This window comes from Rhopalosiphum padi, chromosome 4 (assembly GCF_020882245.1).
Source record: "Rhopalosiphum padi isolate XX-2018 chromosome 4, ASM2088224v1, whole genome shotgun sequence".
Taxonomy (NCBI): Eukaryota; Metazoa; Arthropoda; class Insecta; order Hemiptera; family Aphididae; genus Rhopalosiphum; species Rhopalosiphum padi.
In genome coordinates, this window is record NC_083600.1 from 42,063,424 (window position 1) to 42,089,345 (window position 25,922).

General features: G+C 24.2%; 2 protein-coding genes across 3 annotated transcripts in view; one reads left to right on the plus strand and one right to left on the minus strand.

Annotated features, from left to right (window-relative positions):
* The window catches only part of LOC132930559 (probable E3 ubiquitin-protein ligase HERC1), a 31,476-nt gene extending 9,276 nt beyond the window's left edge, over positions 1–22,200 (minus strand). For both annotated transcript variants that reach the window (XM_060996494.1, XM_060996492.1), the window contains exons 1-45: positions 21,981–22,200; positions 20,816–21,175; positions 20,572–20,743; positions 20,324–20,497; positions 20,005–20,252; positions 19,534–19,942; positions 19,294–19,470; positions 18,952–19,229; positions 18,497–18,649; positions 18,068–18,231; positions 17,099–17,221; positions 16,652–16,783; positions 16,435–16,585; positions 16,219–16,371; positions 15,751–15,885; positions 14,684–14,804; positions 14,458–14,610; positions 14,203–14,394; positions 13,587–13,863; positions 13,377–13,486; positions 13,185–13,311; positions 12,937–13,060; positions 12,495–12,593; positions 11,999–12,396; positions 11,783–11,923; positions 11,471–11,717; positions 10,834–10,960; positions 10,606–10,767; positions 9,127–9,262; positions 8,827–9,034; positions 8,616–8,765; positions 6,847–7,166; positions 6,294–6,414; positions 6,049–6,233; positions 5,723–5,974; positions 5,412–5,613; positions 5,111–5,348; positions 4,925–5,046; positions 4,614–4,871; positions 3,767–3,953; positions 3,588–3,689; positions 2,168–2,760; positions 630–741; positions 426–559; positions 36–202 (exon numbers count right to left, since the gene is read on the minus strand). In XM_060996494.1, the coding sequence (XP_060852477.1) occupies positions 36–202; positions 426–559; positions 630–741; positions 2,168–2,760; positions 3,588–3,689; positions 3,767–3,953; positions 4,614–4,871; positions 4,925–5,046; positions 5,111–5,348; positions 5,412–5,613; positions 5,723–5,974; positions 6,049–6,233; positions 6,294–6,414; positions 6,847–7,166; positions 8,616–8,765; positions 8,827–9,034; positions 9,127–9,262; positions 10,606–10,767; positions 10,834–10,960; positions 11,471–11,717; positions 11,783–11,923; positions 11,999–12,396; positions 12,495–12,593; positions 12,937–13,060; positions 13,185–13,311; positions 13,377–13,486; positions 13,587–13,863; positions 14,203–14,394; positions 14,458–14,610; positions 14,684–14,804; positions 15,751–15,885; positions 16,219–16,371; positions 16,435–16,585; positions 16,652–16,783; positions 17,099–17,221; positions 18,068–18,231; positions 18,497–18,649; positions 18,952–19,229; positions 19,294–19,470; positions 19,534–19,942; positions 20,005–20,252; positions 20,324–20,497; positions 20,572–20,743; positions 20,816–21,169 (8,588 nt within the window). In that variant the 5' untranslated portion in view covers positions 21,170–21,175; positions 21,981–22,200. The remainder of the gene's footprint in view (positions 1–35; positions 203–425; positions 560–629; positions 742–2,167; positions 2,761–3,587; positions 3,690–3,766; positions 3,954–4,613; positions 4,872–4,924; positions 5,047–5,110; positions 5,349–5,411; positions 5,614–5,722; positions 5,975–6,048; positions 6,234–6,293; positions 6,415–6,846; positions 7,167–8,615; positions 8,766–8,826; positions 9,035–9,126; positions 9,263–10,605; positions 10,768–10,833; positions 10,961–11,470; positions 11,718–11,782; positions 11,924–11,998; positions 12,397–12,494; positions 12,594–12,936; positions 13,061–13,184; positions 13,312–13,376; positions 13,487–13,586; positions 13,864–14,202; positions 14,395–14,457; positions 14,611–14,683; positions 14,805–15,750; positions 15,886–16,218; positions 16,372–16,434; positions 16,586–16,651; positions 16,784–17,098; positions 17,222–18,067; positions 18,232–18,496; positions 18,650–18,951; positions 19,230–19,293; positions 19,471–19,533; positions 19,943–20,004; positions 20,253–20,323; positions 20,498–20,571; positions 20,744–20,815; positions 21,176–21,980) is intronic.
* Positions 22,201–22,405: 205 nt separating this feature from the next.
* Positions 22,406–23,929, plus strand: LOC132930058 (polycomb group RING finger protein 3). Its single transcript, XM_060995712.1, has 5 exons — positions 22,406–22,654; positions 22,729–22,881; positions 22,949–23,094; positions 23,179–23,322; positions 23,402–23,929. The coding sequence occupies exons 1-5, from the start codon at positions 22,549–22,551 to the stop codon at positions 23,507–23,509; spliced, it is 657 nt and encodes a 218-aa protein (XP_060851695.1). The 5' UTR covers positions 22,406–22,548; the 3' UTR covers positions 23,510–23,929.
* Positions 23,930–25,922: the final 1,993 nt, after the last annotated feature.

Here is a 25,922-nt window from a genome sequence, read left to right on the forward strand (position 1 = left end):
AAATGTTTATGTTTTTAATCAAAAAGATTACGTACGAAGATGCAAGTGATTTTACTTTCCGTTGCCATATTACATGGTTTATACGGTTCTCATGCCCTTCAAGTTTCACAATTGGACATCGTTTCAATGTACCAGGGAAATCAGATTCATTTGATAAAACTAATTGTTTTCTATTTAAAGATTTATTAACTAATATATTTACCTAAAATAAATCATTAAAATATATCAATTAATTTTATCATATAATATATGATTTTATCTTCAGCTACAAAAAATGTATATTTTAATATAAAAATTATAAAAAACAAAAAAACAATGTATCATTTCTCAATAGACCTTTTAGCTCCCACAAAAAATATATCCCAAGAGTCTGGGACTTTCGATAAATTGAATAATCCCATTAAAAATATATGCAATTGACTTACTAATTGCTTGCATGCCCAATGTTTAATATCATTACTAACAAAATGAGATAATAAACATGCAGATAATGCATTAATAAGCATTTTAACTGAAGGTTTATTATTGTTTTCATTTGGACTTAATGCTCCAGTTTCATCTGAAATTTTTTTTTATTTTTTCAATATTTTTATTCATAGAAAAAAAAAAATATATTTTTTGTAACTTACCGTGTTTTGAGAATATATTAAGCTTTTTAACAAATTCATCAACAACTAATTTAGTAACTTTCAAATTGTGTTGCATTTTTAAATTTCCTTCACTTGCCATGGTAAAAATGTCCTAAGGATAAAATAAGATTTTTATTATTCCATATTATATAATAAATAATTATTTACTAAATCAGTGGAGAGCGGTTCTCAAATTGTAAGACGTTTAACAGGAGAAGTAAGAGCTAAATATTGATATTATAAACACTATACCAATGTTTCCCAAATAGTAGGTCGCGACCAACTACCGGGCCACAAAAATATAATACTGGGTCGCAGAATTTAATAAAATTTTATTATTTATCATTTCGTTTGATAATTTGAACTTTTTAGTAAAAATAAATTCATTATTTATATTGTTGTTGCAAATTAACACTTCAATTTTATTATAAAATTCTATGTGGACATTCAAATGTATTTTATTTTGCCTTTTTTACACAATGATAAATGTAAAATATTTTGATGGGTCACGAAGGGGGAAAATATTAATTACCGGGCCAGCTCAAACAAAAGTTTGGGAAACGCTACACTATACTACTTAAGTACTATACACTAATAAAAAAATGTTGTATTCAAGAGGGGCGTGATTAAATTTTTTTATTTTTGGGGATGCGTGAACCTAACAGTTTGGGAACTGCTACACCTACACTAGATGTTTGAAACATAGTAATTATGATTGAATATTTTTTGTATATTTATTTATTGTTTTTATTAATATGGTAAAATATTACAAATTCTATGTATATGGACAGTCTGTCTAAGTGGGGATTTAAGGATCGTTTTTACAATCAACAGACAACTCATTCATATACTCTTATTAACTACAAATAGTATTACAAATTAATAAGTACAAGAACTACTGTAAAATAATTCTTCTAATTTCTACCTAGCAACCATAGGCGTGCGCAGGGCGGATGCCAGGTATGCCATGGCATCCCCTACGGGTTTGCGGTTTTAAAGGGAGATAAAAATTGAGTTATTTTTAAATATATTGACATCCCCTGCCAAAAAAGTCTGCGCACACCTATACTAGCAACTAGTACCTATATAGCAAAAATGTTTATTAAATTCCATCATTAATAAGTATCAAAAATATCTTATCAAACTGAAAAATGATTATAAAGTATGTTCAAATATTAGACAATATATGTAATATAGAAGTTAGAATAAGAGAAAAATGTGAAGCAATCTCCTCGTTTATGGTAAAATTAAATACCATAGCAAGTATTTACATGTAGATGAAAGCATTTTTAAGAACTATTTATAAAACGCAATAATTCAACAAGATTTATAATATATATTATATTGAAATTGTATATAATAAATTGATAACTCTAATATTTATTCGAAATTATTTTTTGCTTGTGATAATTTATGAATTTTATTAATGTTTTTTTATAATATCTTAATATAATTATTTAAAAGTATATGTATCCAACAACCCATCTTTTTATTAACAACTCTTTGAAATATTTATATAAAATAAAAAAAAAACTTACTTGAACCGGTATGGATATTGCATAATTATAAGCTGGTCGATAATGTTCAGCTAATGAAATTATTATGTTTGATAAAAGTCCTAAAACATTTTTTTCTAATTTTTTTGGCAACATTTCATTCTCTTTGTATTCTCCATCAGTCCATACATTCATAATAAGTAGAAGTCGTATAAATTGCACTATTTTAGGCACATTTGTAAAACCAAGCTTATCTAATTTCCATACAACTATATCATCACTTTCAAATGTCCAATGAATAAGTGACATTAAAATATTTATGACAATATTTCTAGATGCTAAGTGTGACATAGTATGAAATACTCGATTAATAGCTTTTATACGCTCTTCTGCTGATGTCATTAAAGCCGCCTCCAAGGATAAAGATGAAAGATTAAGTATGGACGAATGTTGCGATATTTTTGAAGAACTGTCCTCATTGCTAGAGAGGGATGGAACAACCTCCATTCCCAGTTTGTCCATACTATTATCTTCGACACTTTCAGGCTTAAATTTACAGGAATTTAATTGTTCATATATCAAATTCATGTCAAATGGCTTATCAAAATAATTATAATGATCCATTAATTTAGAAACTGAAATGAAAAAATTGATTAATTATAAAATTAAAAATTGTATATTGTACATAGTTAATGCATTATACATAAAAGCATATATAATATATTATCATCATATAACCGTAACTAATAAATATTATTAAATTTAATAATTGAATAGTAATTTTTGTCTTTAAATTTCTAATTTTCAAAAAAAGAAGTCTTTTCTAACATTCAAAAATTAAATACAATGCAAAAAACATATATAACCGCAAAATTATAGAAAAAAAAACTGGTATGTATAAATTTTGGCTGGGTAAGGCAAAAATAATTGTAGGCATAATGCGTATTAGTATTTATTCTCTAAATGTCACTTATTGGAACCCGTTTTTAACTTATTTTTATTATTAATTAATAAAAATAATATTAGATATAATACCGTGTAATTTTCTGTAATATATTTGTTTAATATTCATTGTGTTATCTGCACTAACATTTATTATATTTATTGTATATAGCACACATAATTATGTTATTTTAATTTTTAACTTTACTTTTTCTAGGCCATTTAGGAAATCAGCACTTAATGATAAAATACTATGTAAGCTATGTCGATGATATAACAATGAGGAAATTAATATAAATCAATTGTGTTAAGGAATGTTATTATTAATAATACTCCTATTTATTTGTATTTGTTATTATTTTTTACTCTTTTATAAAAAAAAATAAAATAAAAATGTTAAAAATATTAAAATAATATAAAAATTATTTTTCAATATTTTGTTTTATACATTCTTTTATCTATGATATTTTTTGTAGACAAAGTTATATTCAATTTATAAAATATAATTAAATTAAATTACCTTGAGTAAAATCAGAAGTTAGAGATTTTTTGGGTTTAACAAAATCAGAAGTTTTTAATTTTTCAATTTTTTCTTGGCAATTTACACAAGAAGCGTCAACAGCTGCAAATACATAAATATAAATAAGTATAATTTATAAAATTATAATTATAAGTAATCTTATATGTTAAAGTTCTTACTGGGTCTAACAATTTGTGAACTTTCTGGTTCAGAATCAACTATCTCAGTCGGTACTCGAAGTTCTGTAACACTGTATCCTGAGTTACGGTTTACTGAAGGCAAAAATACACCATCAATAAGAGCTGTAAAAGGAATGGTTAATTCTGTCGTTTCTAAATTTGGAGAATGTTCACGTGGTGGAGTTTCCTAAATAAATAATTAAATATAAATATTACATAGCAATTAAACTTTTTCTTAAATTTAATTAAATTTTTTAATAAAAGATATAACATAAAGGAGGATCTAGAAATTGAAAAAAAGAGTGGACTAAACACAAAATAAATACTCGAGTCCTATAAATGTAGTAGATTTAATAGGGAAAAGAGCTCAATGCCTAGGACTACGGGCCATCACAAAACTACAAAAATATTTATTCAATATACAACTGACATTAGTACAAACTTAATATCTATAAATATCTATTGTGGCTTAAAAAAATGATTATTTGTTATATTCTTATACTTAATAAAAATATAATATTTTTACAACAATAGAATAAGGTTTTGTCATTTCAAACTCACAAAAAATGATATAAAAACTCACCACAAAAAAGAATTAAGAAGCCTAGTACAAAACTAAACTTAGTCCTACAGAAATTATAAATTAAATACTCATAAGCCATAACTTTAAAAACTGATAAATTGTAAACATAAAGACATAAAGTACTGTTACAATCATAATATCACACAATTTTATAAATTAAAAAATACAAAACAAAAACAATCTTTAAAATAGTATTGAAGAGGTAGGACTCAATCCACCTTTGTATTTGCCCTATTTGTATAATTCTTAAAAATATTTAATTACCGGTGGAGATTCAGGTTGTTCTACATCTGAAGCAATTGTCACCATACTTTCAATATCTCTATTCATAGGAGCATCAATCAAATCATCATTGACTAGTAAATTTGGAGCTCTATAGATTGTGTGATCTATAGAAAGTTCTCTAAAACGTCTTCTAGGAGCTATCAATCTTCGAGGAGCTAAATCTAAAGGGCTATCATCAATAGGATGCTCCGAATGAATGCTATAATATGGCATTCTCATAGCTGGAGGATGCATTAGCTAGAAAAATTCTTGGTTAAAATATATTAAAATATGCTATTGATTTAACTCACTCTAGTTTCTGTATTACTGTCTGCACCTTCAAAATTAGTTTCTTGTATGCATGGGTGTTCTATCATCCATGTAGCTAAACTGTTAATAGCTACATTTCGTGGCATTGTTTCCCAAATATTGCCTAAAAAAAAAATAATTTTAAAATTTAAGTAAAAATATAAATATCAGGAAAACGTCATTTATACCTAAGGCAGCAATAGCTCTTTGAACCAGCCGTGTAGAAAATCCCATTTCAATTAGAGGAATTGCTATAGATGGAATTCGTTCTCTATTTTCACTAGGAACAATATTATTTGTATTATTAGTATTATTTGTACTATTAGGACATATATAAATGGTGTTTGATCGATGTAACATATTACGACGAGATCTTCCAATTCTTCTAGGAGAGTCATCAGTAGTTCTAGATGTTTCTCCAGAAATCTTAAAAAAAGTTTATTAATGTAAATTTAAATTTTATAAGTAATTATTTTTATAATTATTTACAGATTCTCTTCGTTTTACATTAGTACTTTCTTGAAAACTTATTAAAGTTTTCAAGCGATTTTGTAAATCTGGTATTTTATATTTATTTTCAGCACATTCTTTCAAATAATTATTGTAAAGTATGTTTAATATTCTTTCAGATTCAATCATATCTGTTTCAATAACTAAATATTTTGAACATAGACTTTTTTCAAAAGCACATCTATAATATAAACCAAATCATAAATGATGATAATATAATATATGCATTTTAAAAATAATTATTATTATTAATTACAATAATTCAGATAAAAATTAAAATGACCTTTTACCTAAAAAGAAATATTAAAATATCATTCATAATATCATTTTCCTTTATATTATCACGTTTCTTTTTATTATCACTGATTGCATTTTTATTAGCATCAGTTGGTTGTTTTAATTTAAGAGAATTAGGATTGACTAATAAATCAACACACATAGAGCTAGTCATAATAACTTCTAGACTTTTTAATGCAGTAGTTTGTAATGAAGACAATTTAAATAGTTTAGTTTCATGAGCTAGAGAAACATTATAAGCATCCCTGAAAATTTTATGAAAAAAATAAAATGTAATTAAATTATTAAATAAATAAATAAATAAATATTTAATACATACTTAGTTGTTGTGTTTACTCCTAAATCTTTTGTATTACTTGAAGATGGTGTAGTATTTATTTCTGATAATTGATCCATAATATTCATAACCATTTGACTAGAGAATAAATCCAATGATTTAATAGCATTTTCTTCATGAAATTTATCAGATGTTTTATAAGTTTGAGAATTATTTTGAGACACCAACTAAAATTAAATTTTTTTATTTAGTCTGAAAATTTATAGAATTTTGTACAATGGTAATACTTCATTTGTGATGCCACTCAACCGCCCAATTGAATACAATAATAATGCTGGAATATGTTCCAATCGTGCAGGATTAAATTTAATATTATTACATGGTAATAACGATTGAAATAACACATCACTATAAAATATAAAAAAATATATACTTTACAATATAAACTACACACATATCAATACATGTATTTAGGGTAAAGTAAGGTACAGTCATAAACATACAATAACTAGAGAGCTGACTACTCAATATTATAAGAAGTCGCAGCCAAATGCCATTAGGTCAATGTTTACAATAAAATAATAATAAATATAAAATATCTAACATTTATCTACAAGTATCTTATCTATCAAGGTAATTTGTTACCATTGCTCTATTTGCATATTGGCTCACAACTTCAACGTTCCTATGGAAATGTAATAAGCAGTCATCTATTTAGTTTTATATGTCCATGGGTACAGTATTTAATATTTAATATTTTATAATAACAATGTATACTTATATTAAGTATGCATAATAATGTATATTATCTTAAAATGTAAATTAAACAATTTTCACAACCTGACAGTGTCATTTTTGTCTTCCCGCATTACTTTTGCTGTAGTAAAACCCTTTTTTAGAGTTCCCATTATGGTACCAAATGATTTTTGATCTAAATCAAAACATTTTCCATCTACTCTTAGACCACGATCAAGGCCTCCAATTACTGCTAACGCAGGCCATACTTTTTCACATAATAAATTTAAATCAACCTCTCCAATATGCTCACAAATTGGTTCTTTTTGAATAGATCCAGATATGTCTAATAGTCTTTCTTTGAAACGTACTTCAGGTAAAACTCCTTTTAAAAATGAAAGTTGTTCTAAGAGACACTCATTCACCTATTAAATTATATAAATTAGTTAATAAATAACTTTATGACATGATTTTAGTTTGAATTTTTAAATTATTATAACAAATCAAATATCAATTTAATAATTATTTATAAACAGTGGCGGAACTAGGGGGGTAAAGCCAAAGATTGATCCCCAGGCAACGGGCGTACAATTTTAGTGGGCGTAATTTTTTTGTAGGCCTTTATATAATTTTTGATGTTAGAAGTTAAAAAACTATTTTTATTTCACATAATTTGTTTAAAATTTGGTGATGACCACTTCTAAAGGAATGAAAAACAAGAAATAAAACCATACACAGTATAAAATAATTTAATGGTTATTCTATTATTAATTATTATTAGGGCGCGTAGCTGCGCGGTCGGCGTACGTTTACGATCGACAGATGACAGTGCATATTACATACAGAAACAGACGAATAAAAAGAACATATATATTAAGAATAATAAATATAAATATAATTAAAAATATATTTTGTAATCGATGATAGTACAAAATTAATGTGGTTTATATTATTTAATACTTTGCGTTGTCATAACAAAATAAATTATTATTTTATTTTGTCATGGTCATTGTATTACGTTGTCGTATTTTTGTAATAAAATTCAAGATTTGCCATTTTGGTCATCAATCTAGACATCATTCTAGTTAGATTATGATTAGATTCGTTTGAGTATACGTATACTGGTATATACTATAATAATTAAGATTCTGAGTGAAATTAGGCATGTATTGATGCTCAGTGACGTAAATACCAGGTAAGCAAGGTGGGCAACCACCACGGGCCCACAACTGATAAGGGGCCTAGTCTAAACTATAATACTCTATATTTTATATTAAATTCCAAATTTCATAATAGAATAAAAAATATAAAAATAATATTATTTTGGTACATATACATTTTTTTTAAGTGTGTACTGTGTATACTGTACAACTATCGTGCATTTTTAAATATCAGGTTTCTATGTAAACATTTTTTTTTTAATTAAATAAGTTTGTTATTACTAATTTTAATAATTAGTAAATAGCTGTGTAAAAATCAGAATAACTTTTATTTAGTTTGATTATTGTAACAAATGTAGGTAATACGATTCTATGAGAAAGAACTAGCTTGATATTTTTAACTTTGTTAGTTAACACTATTATGTGTTTAAAAATCAATAAGTATGTAGTATTTTTGTAATTTGAATTCCAATTATTAAAAAACAATTTTAGGGAAGGATATTTCAGTCTTGGTCTATGTTTGGACATAATTTTAATATTTTCCCCAAGCATTCTAAGTTAAAAAAAATAGTAAAAAATCTAAGTTCCGCCTCTGTTTATAAATACTTATTAAACTTTTAAAGCAATAAAATTAAGATCAGAATGAGTAATGATGGTAATCTGATACTTAGATTATAAATTAACTAATTTTATCAATCAATAACAAATAATTACCTCAATTAACCACTGATCAGTGTTATGCAATATTCGTATTATTGAAATATAATTTTCAGTAATACAAGTAAACATGGGTGCTAAATAAGGTTCACCAGCAAAAAGTTCAGTGTTTTTATTTCGCTCAGCTCTATAATCGCTTATTTTAATCTGAAATAATAAATTAATTCATAATATGATTTTTATAGAAACACATAAATATGGCTTATACCTTTTGTCCAGCAGCAGTACTGTAACATAATACACAAGGATAAAGCTTGGTTTTGGTATCTATGTTTTGAAAAGCAATGACTGGATAATCATTATTTCTAGCAAAACTAAGAGTTCTTGATTCAGTATCAAAAGTTGCTGTAATGTAGTCACCTTGAGTAAATGTTTTAAGTGCAAGAGGTAGCTGACCATTATGATATAAAATACCACTACAAACAAATTAAAACATATTTATTATAATATACACTGCCATAATACAATTATATAAACAAATTTAAATAAATAAAATTTGAATAAATACTTATAAGCTCTATATAGCCACATATCGGAAGTGGTTCTATAGTTTTGATCTTTAATGGGATATCTTGATATACCAATGCATGAACCTTCATTTCCTTTATGTTCATTCAAAATAAAAAATTTCCATTGGTAGACACCTAATATAAAAATAAAATAATTTTAGCCTATAACTTATAGGTCAATTTGGCATACAATTAATAAAAATAATAAGAAAAAAAATGTAATTTAATAAATAAATAGTACATGCGGAATAATGATATATAAATGCATGATTTACAATGTTTTTCTTTCATTTATGAACCATAGTGCAAGGCCATGAGTATCCTCAAACATTTTTCTAAGCTGGGGTCGGGGGGAAGAAAATTAATTTAAAAAATAAATGAAGATTTTTTTATACATTTTTTACTTACATTTTATTTATAGAACATTATGTTTTGTCATTATTACATTAAATTATTATAATTAGGTACAGATAATGCTTTGGAAATCAAATTTAAAATTCTAGGGCCCATCATGCTCCCCCAGGGGATGCCAAGGTCAGAACTGTTTCAAAAATATTCATACCATAAAATTTGATCTCTTAAGATGCCATCATCTAAAAATTTCCAAGGAGATATCTGTATCATGTAATCAAATTCAGAAAAAGCAGGCAGGCAGATATAATAGTAATAGATTATAGAATAAAGGTTTAATTCTTGATACAACAATCAGATAGGAGACAACTAAATACTAATACTAATCAGGAAGAAGAAGTAAACAAGAAAAAAACCATATATTTTCCCATATACCATATCTACAAAGTCAATATTACAAAGTCAATATGGTATATGGCAGTAGTCTTCAACCAATGGGTCGCGACTCTATTTTGAGTCATAAAAGCTTTAAAAATAGGTAGCGAAAAATTATTTACAAAAAAGTGGGTCGCAAGTAAAAAAGGTTGAAGATCACTAGTATAGAGGACTGATAAGTAAAAGGTTGGTAATAGAAACACCATCTCCAATTGAATCATATAAAATTAATTTACCTAAGAATAATTTTCTAAAAATTAATGAACGACACATTGAATATAATACATAGACAATTATACTCTATGAGATTCACAATTTATTATTGGTATTAAGTCACTTTTAATCATGTTATATTTTATATTCTATATAAGTAATTACTAAATTTAAATATGTATTTATACAGTCTTTAAACTCCTCAAATTATATTACTACCAATACAGATTATCTGAAAATTATATTGTGTCACAATAGGAAACCTGTATAACCAAATTAGACATTAAATTGTAGTGATTTGTTAAATGAGTGTAATAGTTAGTAGCCATACAATAAATAAATAAATAAGGAACCTGTCGAACAGACAGTCTGCTTTATAGTTATTTTTTATAAAAGTTGGTAAATAATAAAATATTATACAATATAATATTTAATAAGATTTGTGCAATTTAAATAAATATTAAAGTTTTTAAAATTACCACTTTCAAAAGGAGTAGAGCCAAGAGCATAAGCTCTTCCACCATGAGCATGGATAACTGTATGACCATTTTCGATAATACAGTTGAAACTCTTTTCTTCATGAAATGAAAATGGTAACTCACCAATATCAATATTATGATTACTTATACTATCATTTGAATCTAAAAAAAATACAAATTAAATTTACAAAAAATTTATAATTCAGATCAAACTAAATAATTTCTCACCATTTAAACATATGTTACCCATTTGTTTATCTAAGTCTTCTTGTTTCAAATATGCAGTTATATTTTCAACTTGTTGTGGAATTAACCACATATTAGTGCCCAATTGTTCAAAAAGTGTCTTCACAATCTAAAATCAAATATATTCAAAATATCAATGATTTAAAAAATGTATACATCTGTACAATTGAATTTTGACAAAAGATTTTATTAGAAAAATTACTTTTGAAAATGTACATAATTATGGGTAATAGTACAAATTAAAACTCTCAAAATAATATATTCAATACATTGCATTATAGAAGGTAAGATATAGAAAGTTAATTTAATTTAAGTAATTTCTCAAAAAACACTTAATAAATATATTCCTCAAACCACAAGAATAACCATAAGTATGTATAACAATTTACACGGATTTATCATACAACTAAATATACATTTTTTCTAACAGACTTAAATAATTGATTACTGAAATCACAAACCAAAAATGCTGATCTGATAGTTATATAAAAAATTAAAAATATAACCTTTATCAGAAATTGTTCTTTTACAGAAAATAAAAAACACCAAAATGTTATAAAATAATGAAAACTATAAAATAAAAATTACATTATCTAAGATAAAATATCTAAATACATACTTTTTTACGGCCACTATTGGATGATTTTAAATAGGGCAATATTTGACGTAATAATCTCAAAATTAAAAGTTTACAGCGAAAATGTTCTGCTAAAAACATAGTACTAGAACATTGAGCTAAGCGCAGAAGAGTTTCTGTCCATTGGTGAGAACTTATACACAAAGGAGAAAATGATGTGCATTGTAAAACAAATGATAATAAATCACAAATATAACTTTGTACTGGATATGATTCTGGAGAATTTACCCTTAAAATAACAAGGTTTATTAAATAAAATTATAATTTATATGATAAACTTATTGCTCTACTTACCCTTCAATTAGCAAATTATTTGGAGTTTCAGAAAAAGTTTGTTCCATTATAGAACATTGTCTTGAATTTATTAGTATATCTAAAAGATTATGTACATTTACAAAAACTGCTCTGATACTTTCAAAACTAGAATTTGCATTACTAAATTTAAAAAAAAAATGTATTAACTAAATAATTAAATATAAATTCAAACAGGATTTAATTTGAATAACATACCATCCTGATACTGCCAAAATGTATAATATATTACTTGTCATTTTTACTACTACTAATGAGTATCGATCAGTAGACATAAATGGAACATGTAGCTTACATGTACTGACCAACATTTCAGGTAAATTGTTTGACAATAAATACTCAAAATCTGATGATGTAAAATGCATATTGAGTAATGAAAGTATACATATTTGAATAGAAAATAATTCTGATGTTGCAACATTCATTCTTAAATATATTTCAAAATGTTTGTAAATATTAAGAACAGCATTTTGAATCTGTCTTTTAATTGATCTAGGAACTGTATTAATAGCTGAATAATAATGATCAATAATATGATGTCCGATGAATTGTGACTGGTACAACTCCAAAAGACCACAAATGAATGCTTCAAATACCTATTATCAATTAATATAAAAAATATTATTATACCTTGATAAATACTTAGTATAAACATTAATAAATATTATAAATAGAAGATCATTTTTATATTTACCTTACACATATGGCTCAATGAAATATGATTGGATGAGTCTTGTACAAAATCAATAATTTTCAACATTTTTGTAATGCGATTAAAAGCTGCCAATCTATCCTATTATGTAAATAAAATAAAAAAATGTAAAATAATAAAAATAGACAAATAAATTATAATATTATACACTATAATAAAATTATTAAAATTATTTAGGGTAATAAAGATTATTAAGAAGTAGTTTCAATTTTCAAAAGAATTTTATACGGTGTTAATACACTATGCACTTTTTCTTTTTAAATGAAATGAAAATTAATCTTCTATACTATTTGAGTTTAAATTGTATTTTTATATACTTATTATATTATATTATTTTTAAATTTTAAAGAAACTTGAATACATCCTACTTATTTTGTATAATACTTTTATTCAAAATATTTATAAATTAAATAACTTTACATACATGTGCTCTAATTTCTTCTACTTCTGATGCTTGTATTAATGCATAAGGATTGGTACCTTGTTTAGAATCAAAAACAAACTCTAAAACTGATTCTAATACTGATTTATTAGCAGCAGTCAAATCACTAGAAAAATAAATAATATTTTTGAATTGATGATAATTTTCACACAGTCTTATAAATAAATTATAAATATTATTGAAATAAAGTTATATATATATTATATCATTTAAACATTTAATACTCATACTCTTTCAAAAGATGTTTATTAGGTAAAGATGGATCACTATGCATTCCACGAACTGCAGTCAACAAAAAACAACATTTGCTAGAAATATTTAAGCACAAGTAATCATCCATTACAGTACTTGGGGTACCTAGAAAGTATAATAAACCAAACATTAAAAATAAATATATTTCTCATAAATTGATAAATACTCACTACTTTCAGAAAATGCAGCAGATTTTTCAGTATTATTATTAACAATAGCAAAAAACATCTTCATACATATATCATTAATAAAAGAAATAAGTTTCTTATTAAACACTAAGCTGAAAATGAAAATACAGTTTTATTTTTGATCATAGTTTATATTTATATATATATATATATATATATATATATATATATATATATATAGCATATACTAACTCTTTAAGAGGTCTACCATCAATTTTTATCAATGTAATGTAAAATAATGGTAATGTTAAACGTGCTATCATATTATATTTATTGTCTTTTAAGAAACTTTCATATTTATCCTTGAAATTCTTGCAGATAGCTAATACAACATTATCTTCATTTTGTTCACAACCACACAATATATATTTTAATAAGCTTAAATATGGTAAAGGTATAAAATGCAGTTCATTCTCCAATACAATGAATCCTTGAATAATAATACATTTCAATCGGTCTTCTATATCATCTGAAATACACAAAATCAATAGAAATATTATTTACTTTCTGTAGATTATACAATAATATTATTAATAAATCTATGAAGTAGTAGAGTAATAGAATTATATATTGAGCCGAGTGAAGTTTAATAAATGCATTTTTTTTTTTTATAGTAAATTCTTTTCTTTATATTTAGTTAAAACTAATTTTTATGCAATACCAGATTTTAACAAATCAATTTTCAATTTTTTTGTTATTATTATTATAATGTCAGTAAATGAATCTATTATATAATAACCTTGTTAATATATATAATAATAAGATCAATATGAAAACATTTAATGTAAATATATTTTTGTACTCTTACCAAATATATTTTTATCTTCTAATTTTTCAATTCCTGAAGAAAACAATTTACTTTTTAACCAACGTTCATTATATATTTCTGATGGGCATAATGGTGAACTTATTATTCCATAGCTTATTAACTGGCCAATTAATAAACAAAATGCTGATTCTAGTTCAATAAACCATATAGATTCGTTCATCTTTTCAGGATCTAAATATCAATAATTAATAACAATTAATATTAGATTTAAAACACACATTACCATATTCATACCATTTGAACACATTTTTTGGTTTAATGTATGAAGTGATTGAACTGTATTTATTAAAGATGTTATTAGAGGTTGAATGTGTTCACTTTGTAAAAATGATAATGAATTTAATGTATTAATCATTGTTTCTCCAACTATTGATGAAGATAAAACAGCTGAAATACAAATTTATACTTAGTAAATATATTTTTCTTTAAAGTGAATGTATACATTTATTTAAGTTAATACCATTGTAGAAAATATGATGTTCATCTTTATAAGAATCAATGGCCATTGTAAATATTTTATTAGCAAACATTAAGTATGCTTCCAAATGATTAACAAAAAGACGGTTCATACTAAGGCAAGACTGAAAAATAATACAACATTCATCATAAATTAATTTTAAATGTATTAATACATTGAGGTCTCACTGTTATCTGACAATGAAATACTACACTAACATGCTTTATAAAAAATATAATATATTTTCAAACAAAAAGAAAATTTAAAAAAAATTGATTTAAACAGAAGCTCATATCATGAAAAATTGGATTCATATAAAAGGTGATTCTCTTATCAAACATTACTCATTATTTCATCTATTAACCGTTTTAAAAATATTTTTGTTACACAATTTTCAGTTTAAAGAAAATAATTGTTTTAAATAAAAATATTTTTTTTTTCTTTCTGAATGACAACATATATTTTTAATTTCATATTTTGAAGCCAAATTTTTTTCAAAGTATTTTGATACATAAAAATCAAAATTTAAACAAGTAATTTAAAAGTTATAATTTTATAAGTATTTTAATTTTAGGTAAGCAAAGTAGTCGAACCAACATTTTGCAATGTATCCCATACCTCTCCGTAGTAGAATGCTCAGCTAAATTTTAAATACTTATAAAGTTATAACTTTTAAATTACTTGTTTAAATTTTGATTTTTATGTATCAAAATACTTTGAAAAAAGTTGGCTTCAAAATATGAAATTAAAAATATGTTGTCATAATAACTTATAAACTACTCAGCTGATTTTTTGATTTTTATATATTAAAATACTCCAAAAATTATTCTGTTTTAGAATATGAAATTAAAAATATATATTGTCATTTAAAAATTATAACAACAAAAACTATTAATATTTAAAAAAAATTTGTTTTATTTCAACTAAAAATTATGTAACAAATATTTTCAAAAATGTTAATAGATTTTTAAATAATGAGTTTTGTTTGAAAAATGAATCACTTGACACTTAGTATAATATCATGCAATAGATAAACATTAATAGTTTATGTATAATTTTTAAATACTTACATTACTAAAATGGTATGACTTTATATTATATGCCAATAAATGTGATAATAATAACTTATGAAGGGAAGTAAGTATTATATCCAATTTGTTCCCTTTTTTAAATGTAGTGTAATTATTTGACTCCAACAAAGTTACCTGAAGAATAAAACATAAACAAAGTTCATTTTAAAAACCATTATTAAATAAGTAAGTTAAAAACAAACAGTTCATTTTTCTTATATAAAATATAATGCCTAATTAATTTATATTTATTTTAATAGACTAGAATTTGATCTATAAAATAATTAATAATTATGCTGAATCTATTGTACTGTAGTTAGTGTTAGGTGTAATTGGTTATAGTGCATTAAAGAGTCAAAAAAAAAATATGTTTTCCCTGTTCAAACCCGTTTTGACTCCTTGAAATTTGCAGCTATTTATTGTATATATATACAAAAATCTTAATATAAATTAATATATTTTACTTACAGTACTATTTGTCAAATGTTTTAACAGCAGCTTCATAACTTCTTCAATAGATGAATATCGATTTTCATAAAGGTCCATTGAGTTAACTCGAAACAATGAACTAATATGACTATTATCATTTAAACTTGAAACTGTGACATCTAAAAGCAGTTTCTAAAAAAAAAAAAAAAAATATTATTATAAAAATTGATAAATATATATATACATTAATATTACCTGTCCTCTAGTTAAATTTGTATCTTGTGCAAGAAGAGATTTAAGAATATTTAGCCGTCCAGATAATGGAGGTAAAAGAAGCGATGCACCAGTAGATAGACAATCCATTAAACTTCTTTCTACTACTTCTTTTACTTGCAAATCTACAAGTCTAAATTAAATATTGATTATATTTTACTGTTTTGAATATTGTAACAAATTTAATATTAATATTTACTTTAAAAGAAGTGTACGAAGTTGACTTGTTTCATTGCCAAGAAGTTTTGAAAAATTGTGACCAGATACACGAGCAAAAAACAAATGATTATTCAGCATATTTAAACTCAAAATTAACATTTCTTCATTAATACTAGATAAAAAATAATTTGCTTATTAAATTATACAAAATTAATATATAACATTAATTTTCAGCGATAAAAATAAATAATAAAAAAGATTTTTTTCTAAAAATACATTCAGTCCTTCTTTTCAACTATTAATAAATGTATTTTATAATTATACAAATAAAATTACTTTTTGTCAAAATAATAAATTGATCTAAAATGGTTTTTTTTAATTTTTAATTTTAAAGGTATACTACTTCAACATATGAAAACACAATTTAAAAATGAGTGGGATATAATTATTTACAATATGCTGAAAGTAATATTAAAAAAATGCATACTCATTTGGTGTAGATTGATGAGACTCAATTTGTTCGCAATATTTCTCAATGAACTGTCTTAACCATTTAAATGTACTTTCATGTAAATCAATACAAAAAGGACTATGCCATACATTTGTTTGCCTAATTATGAAAATAAAAATGTCATTAAAATAATTATAATTTAACCCATGATTTACAATGATGTTAATTGATATTAAATAAAGTGGTTACTAGATGTTTACATTTTTTATAAACAAAATTATTATATTATATTACTTTATCTAAAAACAATTTGATTAAATTATAAAACACTTAATCAAAAAAGTATACTCAAAACCAATACAGCCATGGTAAATTAATCAACCTAATCTAACTACATAATAAAATACAGCGTGGAAAATTTTGAAATTATTACAAAATAATTGATATTGATATCATCTAAATAAGGAATTTTATCCAAAATTTTAACTTAAAATGTGTATAAAAATTTTTCGTTACATATTTTTTAGTTTGTATGGTTCCAATAAGAATTACTTATAAAGAATATTGTATTCAATTTTTTAACTTAGATATAAAAAGAAAAGTTATTATAAAATTCTAACAACAAAACTATTTTCAATTTTTTGAAATTTTGAAAAAAAAAAAAAAAGTTTATATATAAATATTTATATAATATTTTATAATAAATATAAAAAAAATTGTGCATATCTATTATATATTTTTATAATTTTTATGCAAATGTAAAAACAACTTATGTAGAACTTATATTAAATCTTCAAGAATTTTTACATTTCTAAAAAAAAAACTAGAAAAATATAAAAATTTCTCATGTCTATGTTTTTAAAAATTATCACTTACTCAATTTTAATATTCTTAGATGCTCTAAAATTCCTACTTATTAAGAATAATCTACTTGTAAATAACATTTTTCTATTATCTAATCAATAAGTATTTATTGTTTGTAACACATATATTGTAAATGTATACCTGTCTGGTGGTAATGTTGTCCAAGCAACACTATGTGAAGTTCCAGCAGAAATTTGATTTATTTGTTTACCTTCTAGATTAATAACTTTGCTAGGACGACTTACAGGACTTGTTGAATGACCTTGCCCACACTGCCCTTTCCCATTAGAACCCCATGCATACACCTAATCAAAAAAACTTTATTATACATTTACACTTGTATTTCATAGACTTTTTAATAATGTATATACACTACATTCATTCAGAAACATCATATTTTTCTTCTTAATTGTATAAATATTATTAAATTAAAATATTTTCTGTTTCAAAAAATATATATACTTATTTGGATTCATTATAAGAATGATCTACTGAAGTATTGAAAAAACAACATGCAATATCTATTCTCTCAAGATATATAATTAATGGTTATACGTTTATTTTACTTACTGCACAATTCCTTGTTAATGCCAAACAATGAGAATCTCCTACAGATATATCAATAATGATTTGTTGCATTAAATCTTCAACCACAGCTGGTGAGAAGAGAGTAATTTCTGATGAGCCACATCCAAGATTAGATCCTTGACCCCAAGTAAATACCTAAATCATTGTATACAAATACATAAACAATACAATTTCAAATGGTCCAACAATTTATTATACATGTTTTCATATTTTTCAAACATGTATTTATTATTTACATTGTTAACTTAGATTCACTTATTAGTCGATTCTCAATTCTCAATGAAATAATAATACAATATTAAATATTATATTTACTATGGATATTATTTTATATCAATAGCACCAATATAATTTAATTTTATCATAGTATTAATATGTTTTGAAATTATATTAATTAATTATTAAAAACTTTAGAGAAATAAGACTTTTATACATACTTCACCAGTACAAGTTAATGCAACAGAAAAATGTATTCCAGCGGCAACTTTTTTAATTTTGTAATGTCGCAATCCTTCAATTTTTTGTGGCTTATACAATCTTAATGTATTACCATGACCAAGTTTTCCATTATCTCCAGAACCAAAAGACCAAACGGTATTTCCATCACGTGAACAAGCCAATGTATGAGTTGAACCACAAGCTACATAACCAACTGGCATATCACTTAAGCTTTTAACAAGTGTAGGTATAAACCTAGGGTTACAATCACCATGCCCTACAAAAATGATATGATATTATATGTATAAGACATCATAAAATGCACATTCTTTATTTAATACCTAATCGACCGTGATCTCCTTCACCCCAAGTGTATAGTTGTCCATCGCTAGTAACTGCAGCACTATGTCTATAACCAGCACTTACTAATTCTATTACTTTACCAATAAACGGCCCTTGGATTAGTTTTGGTTCTTTGTGTGTAGCTACATCTCCATGCCCTAATTTTCCATAATCACCTACATCAAATTTATACTTAAATAAAAATTGAATACATGTAAGATTATTTGTATCAAACCTACCATCTCCCCAACTATATACTTCTCCTGTATCACTTAAGGCTAATGAATGACCATCACAGCCTTTTGATGAAGACACTTGTTTAATCTTGCAATTTATGTTAATACGTTTAGGAACGGGTTGATTAGATGAGTTACCTAATCCCAAGCGACCATAACTATTTTTTCCGCAAGCACTTACACAACCTTTTGTGTCTATAATAAATGTACAATATTGTCCTGCCTCTACTTGTTGTACATCTGACAGAGATCTAACAAGTCTTGGAACATCTGTTACTTCTGTTGCTCCTTCAGCATGTTGATTTGAAGAATTACTCCCCCACATAAATACTTCACTTAAAGGTTGTGGTAATTCAGCAGAATTCTGATTTAATGGAGTACGGACAACAGAAGTTTCTCCAAAACTAACAAGCTAAAATTATTTTTAAATAACTTTTAATAAGAAGTACATTATTAATAAGCCTAAAAAGTTACTTTTTTCATTAATAATAGAGCAACATCTTTCAGTGGTATACAACTTCTAGATTTATAACTTTCAAATTCTTCTGATCCAAATGCAAAAGTCAATATAGATGACATTTCTTCCAAAACTCGATAGAGTTTTTCAAATGGCAAACAAACATCATTAATATTTAAAGCCATATCAATCCATTCCAGTAAATAAATAAGAGATTCTCGCTGATACGCTAATAATAATGATAATTCTGCAAGTTGTTCTTTAACTGTACAAATTAAAAGTTTTCATTATTATAAAAAGTTAAAAATTATGGTAGTTTATTAAATATAATATCACCGTTCATATTTTGTATAAAATCAGCATTTAAACATTCTTTTACAAAATGCATTACATTATCTAAACAATCCAAACCAAGTTGAGGCAGTTCAGCTTTACTACCCAAAGAAAGTGGATTTAATTCTCTCATAAGAGTTAATGCTGTATTAAGAACTTCTAAACCCATATTAATGTCTATAAACATATTATATTAAGAATAATTAATATTTTAACAATAAAACAATAATAATATTATATTAATAATTAACCATTTGAATTTTTGTTTTCCCAACTTTGTTTTAACAGTGTGAAAAACATTGTAAGTCCTGTTTTCACAGTTAATTGTATAAGTACTTGTTGTCCAGTTAATTTTACTACTGGCTTTATGGTTTCTTCAATAGAATTTTGTGGTGTCATTGATATTTGAACACTTTTATCTTCCTATAGAAAGAAAAAACAATGATATCTGTTTAAATGAAAAGTATTATAAAAAAATTGTATTTTTAATATTACCTTAGACGAATAATATTTCATGTGTAGTATATCATATAAGTTATTTAATAAAGCTAATTTTTTTTGCAGTCTTTTAGAAAATGTCAAACTATCATAATATCTACGAGCAAGTTCATGATGACTTGTAATTATTTGTTTTTTTCGCTCATTTAATTTATTTACAGACATGCTCGGTAAAGAATAAACATTTTCTTCAATCTCATATCCAATTCCATTTATACTATGTAATATTTCCATTACATTGTCATCTGTACTATTGTAATCAAAGTTTGCCAACTTTGAAACAATTTCTGCATCTGCGTCCATATTGAATGATGAAAGGATCTTAGGTATATTTATGTCAACTTCTTCCATTACACACTTAAACATAAATACAATTTGTAAGTATAATTTATGAAAATAACTAGCAATCAAATTTTAATAGATGAAATTAATGGAATTGCTTAACTTATGAAACCAAACATAGGTATAAATTGTAAATAATATTATTTAGTTATGTTAGTAAAAAAAACTATATTTTATAATTATGATACTTAAAACTATAAATATTTTATCTATAAAATTATAAACATATTTATGTGAAATACAGAAATAAAACAATCAGAATTATTGCTTTTTATATTAATGACTGGTTAATGAATTTATTTGCCGAGTTGCATTAGAAATTTTTTAATTTAATGGACCTATTGTAAGCCACTATATCATGTTTTAGGAAAACAATTATCTAAGTTTTGATTCATTAAAATATTAAATGATTCTTTATGCAACCCAGTATAGGTAACATAAAAGTATAATTGAATTTAAATGAATTGTAAATTTGTAATAACCAACCATAATTTAATGTATCTAATAAATACTTTTTATTATACATTTATTATATAGATTGAGTATAATACATTTAATATATAAAAACACAGTAAAAAATATGATTCAAATTTTACTAAAATTAAATAGCAAAAGAGTATCCCAATAAATAAATTCTAAATAAAATAATTTAATGTAGGTTCGAATTAATCAAAACTAAAAAATTTAAAAGTAAAAATTAAATTTTCTTTGATTAATTTTACTCTTAAATTTGATTTATAGTGAATAGTGATGGTCAAAATTACTTATATATAAAATAAAGGCAAGTGAGTACATCAATTTAAAGTATTTGTCAATTTACCTTTACATTAATTCCGATCAATAGTATTTTTTAATTACGTATACCTTAGTTTTACACATTTTAAATAGGCACAAATATCACATAATATTTATTGTTTTATACATTAAATTATTTTACATATTTTCACAAATTTGAGAAAAAAATTTAAAGTTACAATTTTCTTTCGAAAGAATATTATTTAGCAAAAAGAACAACCATTAAGACTATTATCAACTATCGACAATAAAATCACAGAAAAGAATGATATAATCATCCCTTAAATAATAAACAGGGAGAACTGATAATGAAATTATCAGTAAAATTAGTTTCTTTTTAATAATATGAGTTGGCAACACTTTTTTAGTTTCCTGACTTGGATAAATGATAATGAGATAATATATAATAATAATATTATGTTAAACATTAAACTCAATTACTCAAATCTCTTTATCTCGGAGAAGTGAAAACTGTGAATAATTAATAATTATCATACTATATTTGTTATTTATTACTTATGGTTAATAGTTTTTTTATCCAACTTCAAATTTGTTAATAAACGATTTTTAAATTTGTGATTTTGTGAAAAATAATGGAAAAACTGATTAAATTAAAAACTCTTAATTGTCATATAACGTGTAAAATATGTAGAGGATATTTAGTGGATGCAACAACAGTAACAGAATGCTTACATACATGTTTGTACCTTCGTTTCATATTCAACATTTATACTTTAAACATTAAAATTATGTTTCATTTGTTTTTTATTTAGTTTGCAAAAGCTGTCTTGTGAAACATTTAGAAGAAAACAACAGTTGTCCTACTTGTCAAATTGTTATACACCAATCACATCCATTGCAGTATATAAGTTTTGATCGTACAATGCAGGATATTGTATTTAAATTAGTGCCTGGGCTTCAGTTAGGTACCTATACATTAATACAAATAACCTAAATAGTTACAAATAATAAACTATTATAATTCTCTATTAGATGAAATTAAGCGTGAAAGAGAATTCTATAGAATCAGAGGTTTACCATACCCTAAAGAAGTCCCGGCTGGTACTGAAATTGATGATGATAAGACAGCACAAGATCAAGCTGCAGCAGATTCTGATTACCATAGAACAGATGAACAAGTAATATCCTATTGTTTTACATATGCTTACCTAAAAAACAATAATAGCTCATAATATTTTGTAAACTTTAACTATATCATAAAGGTAAATATCGGATTGGAATGTGTTGCATCTCACTTGAAATCGTTAAAGAAAAAGTTCCTAAGAGTGTCATCTCAGGCCACTATTACACATCTTAAGAAATTCATTGCTGTGAAAGTACTTGATGGATCAGATAAATACAGAGACGTTAGTAATAATTACTGATTTCAATTAATATTTTATTAAAATATATTTAATATTTATATACTTAATTTGTTTTATTTAGATTGATATATTGTGTAATGATGAATTATTGGGAAAAGATCATACTCTTAAATTTGTATATGTAACAAGATGGCGATTCAGAGAACCTCCTTTAAAAACTTCAGTATAGGCCAAAATTAGATTTGTAAATTATTTTTTTGATCTGTTATATTCAGTATTGTATCTTTTTACTTATCGTATGTACAACTTTTTTTTTAAACTTATGTCTGTTCATTTTAATTAAAAATCATAATGTATTAAAATACATTTTAAATATTACTGTTAAATGAAATACATTTAACTTTTTTTAACACTTTTACAATCTTAAAAATATATGTATTGCGTATAACATACATATTATTTATATCAATCTTAGATTAATATATTTGTATATAATATAAAATAAATTGAATGGGTTTTGTATTTTTTTAAAAGCATGATTTTTAATTAAATGTTAGTAAAATTATTATAAAAGATCATATCAACATTGTTTAGTTACTAATTATTTATAAATAATTTTACTTTTTATGATTAAAATATTTTTTATTAATATGTGTTAATACATGTTTCGCATTTAATTAGCCTTATTGTATTGTTTATACTGATAGAGAGTGATTACAATTATTTTAAATAATTGTTTGTGTTTATGTCTCTTGTATTTATTTATTTTTGTATTATTATTCATACTCTATATATAATCTATTTACTATAATATATAATGTACAATTTTTATGTTTAATGTAAGTAATGTTGCAAATTACATGAGAAAAAAGTCTCTCATTAACATTTTTAATGGTTCAGGAATTTAACATAAATATAAGCAAATTGTTTGAAGAAATTACAACATAGATACTCTTTTAGAAAACTGGTAAATTTTTAATTACTTAAATATCATTTATCATGTAATTATATCTTATACAAACGTTTTTAAATTAATTTTTGAAGTATCTTGAATTTGCACATTAAAATAAATGTATTTATTTATTACTACAGAGGACTAGAAACATATTCTACGAATTAAAAATGTAGACTATATTTTAAATTTATCAGACTGGTGAATACTGTGTGGTAAGGCTCACTCACGATATTGTATCTACATGTGTTTTCTATCATTCAAACACCTAATGATACTAATCACTAAATATAAGTAATGCAGATACAATACCTAATTTAGAGGGTTGGTGCTGTAGCAAGCGATGGTAGAATGTTGTAAGTTATTGGTATACAAATTATAAATACTTGAATATGAGTACATGAAAATTATCCTATAAGCGCAACAAATTCAGTGTTTACTTGTTTCATATCTTATAGATTTTATTTTTTTACAATATTGTCTGAAACTAACATCAGCGCGATTGCTAACACATAAACAATGCCAATTTTACATTCAAAACAATTCAAAAATAAGAATATCATAAAAAGCATTAAATTTAATGAATTCACAAAGAACATAAAAAAAAAAAAAAACACCTTAATAATAGTATGTCAAATTCAATCCATGCAGTAGTTAGATCAATAATCAGTATGAGTGTATGACAAAACATAAAAAGTATACGGAGATGATCCATAAAAGACACTTATTATTTCAGAAAACAACAACGTAAATATTACTTTTGCATAACTATGTCATTTCAAAACTAAATTTATGGAAACGAATTACATTTTTATAGATTTTTATATACAGTAAAAACTTCATAACAAAACTCGTTACAATGAAAAACCTTACATAACGTAAATATTACATTATAATGGTTGGTTTGATTCATAACCTATTATATAATTTTTATACCCTCTCTTATACGAAAACACTATAACGTAAGAAATCTCTTGGTCCCATCAAATTCGTTATAGAGTTTTCACTGGATTAAAGAACTTCAAAAAATCTACGATAGAATAAGAAATAAAAAATTAGTGTTATAATGATAATATAATTTTTTTTTTTGTATATGTTGCAAGGCTTAAAATTATAAAAAAAAAATATACTTATACAAACATTAATGGTTTTTGAAATAATGAGTGTCATACATTAAATGGTTCACATGGTTTATATTTTGATATTCATTAAATTCTTGAATATTTTTTTGGTATACAAATCCTTTATATGCATATAATTTTACATTGCCTGAAATAATATATGCTAGTATGCTACTTAAATACTTCTATTCTGCATTTAATTAAGTTTAGTTAGTCAAATTACATTTAACTGTACAACTTTGCAAACAGATTCACAATTTAAAAACTATATTATTTAACAGATCTTTAAACTTTTATTACATATTACAATAGTTTTTATACATATTAGGGCAGTGTGGCGGCTAGTACATTTTTTTCCTCAAATCACATTTAATACTTTTACACCACCCACCCTAAAATTGGATAATGTGGATTATTCTCAAATAATTATTCTTTTAATCTTAAGATTTTTTTTTTGTTTTTGTTCATAAAATCTCTTCTTAAAACCTAAAATCTCCCATGGATATAATATTAATAAATTCAATATTTCTATTTAATACTTTACCATGCCTAAGGTACTGTTGTCTATA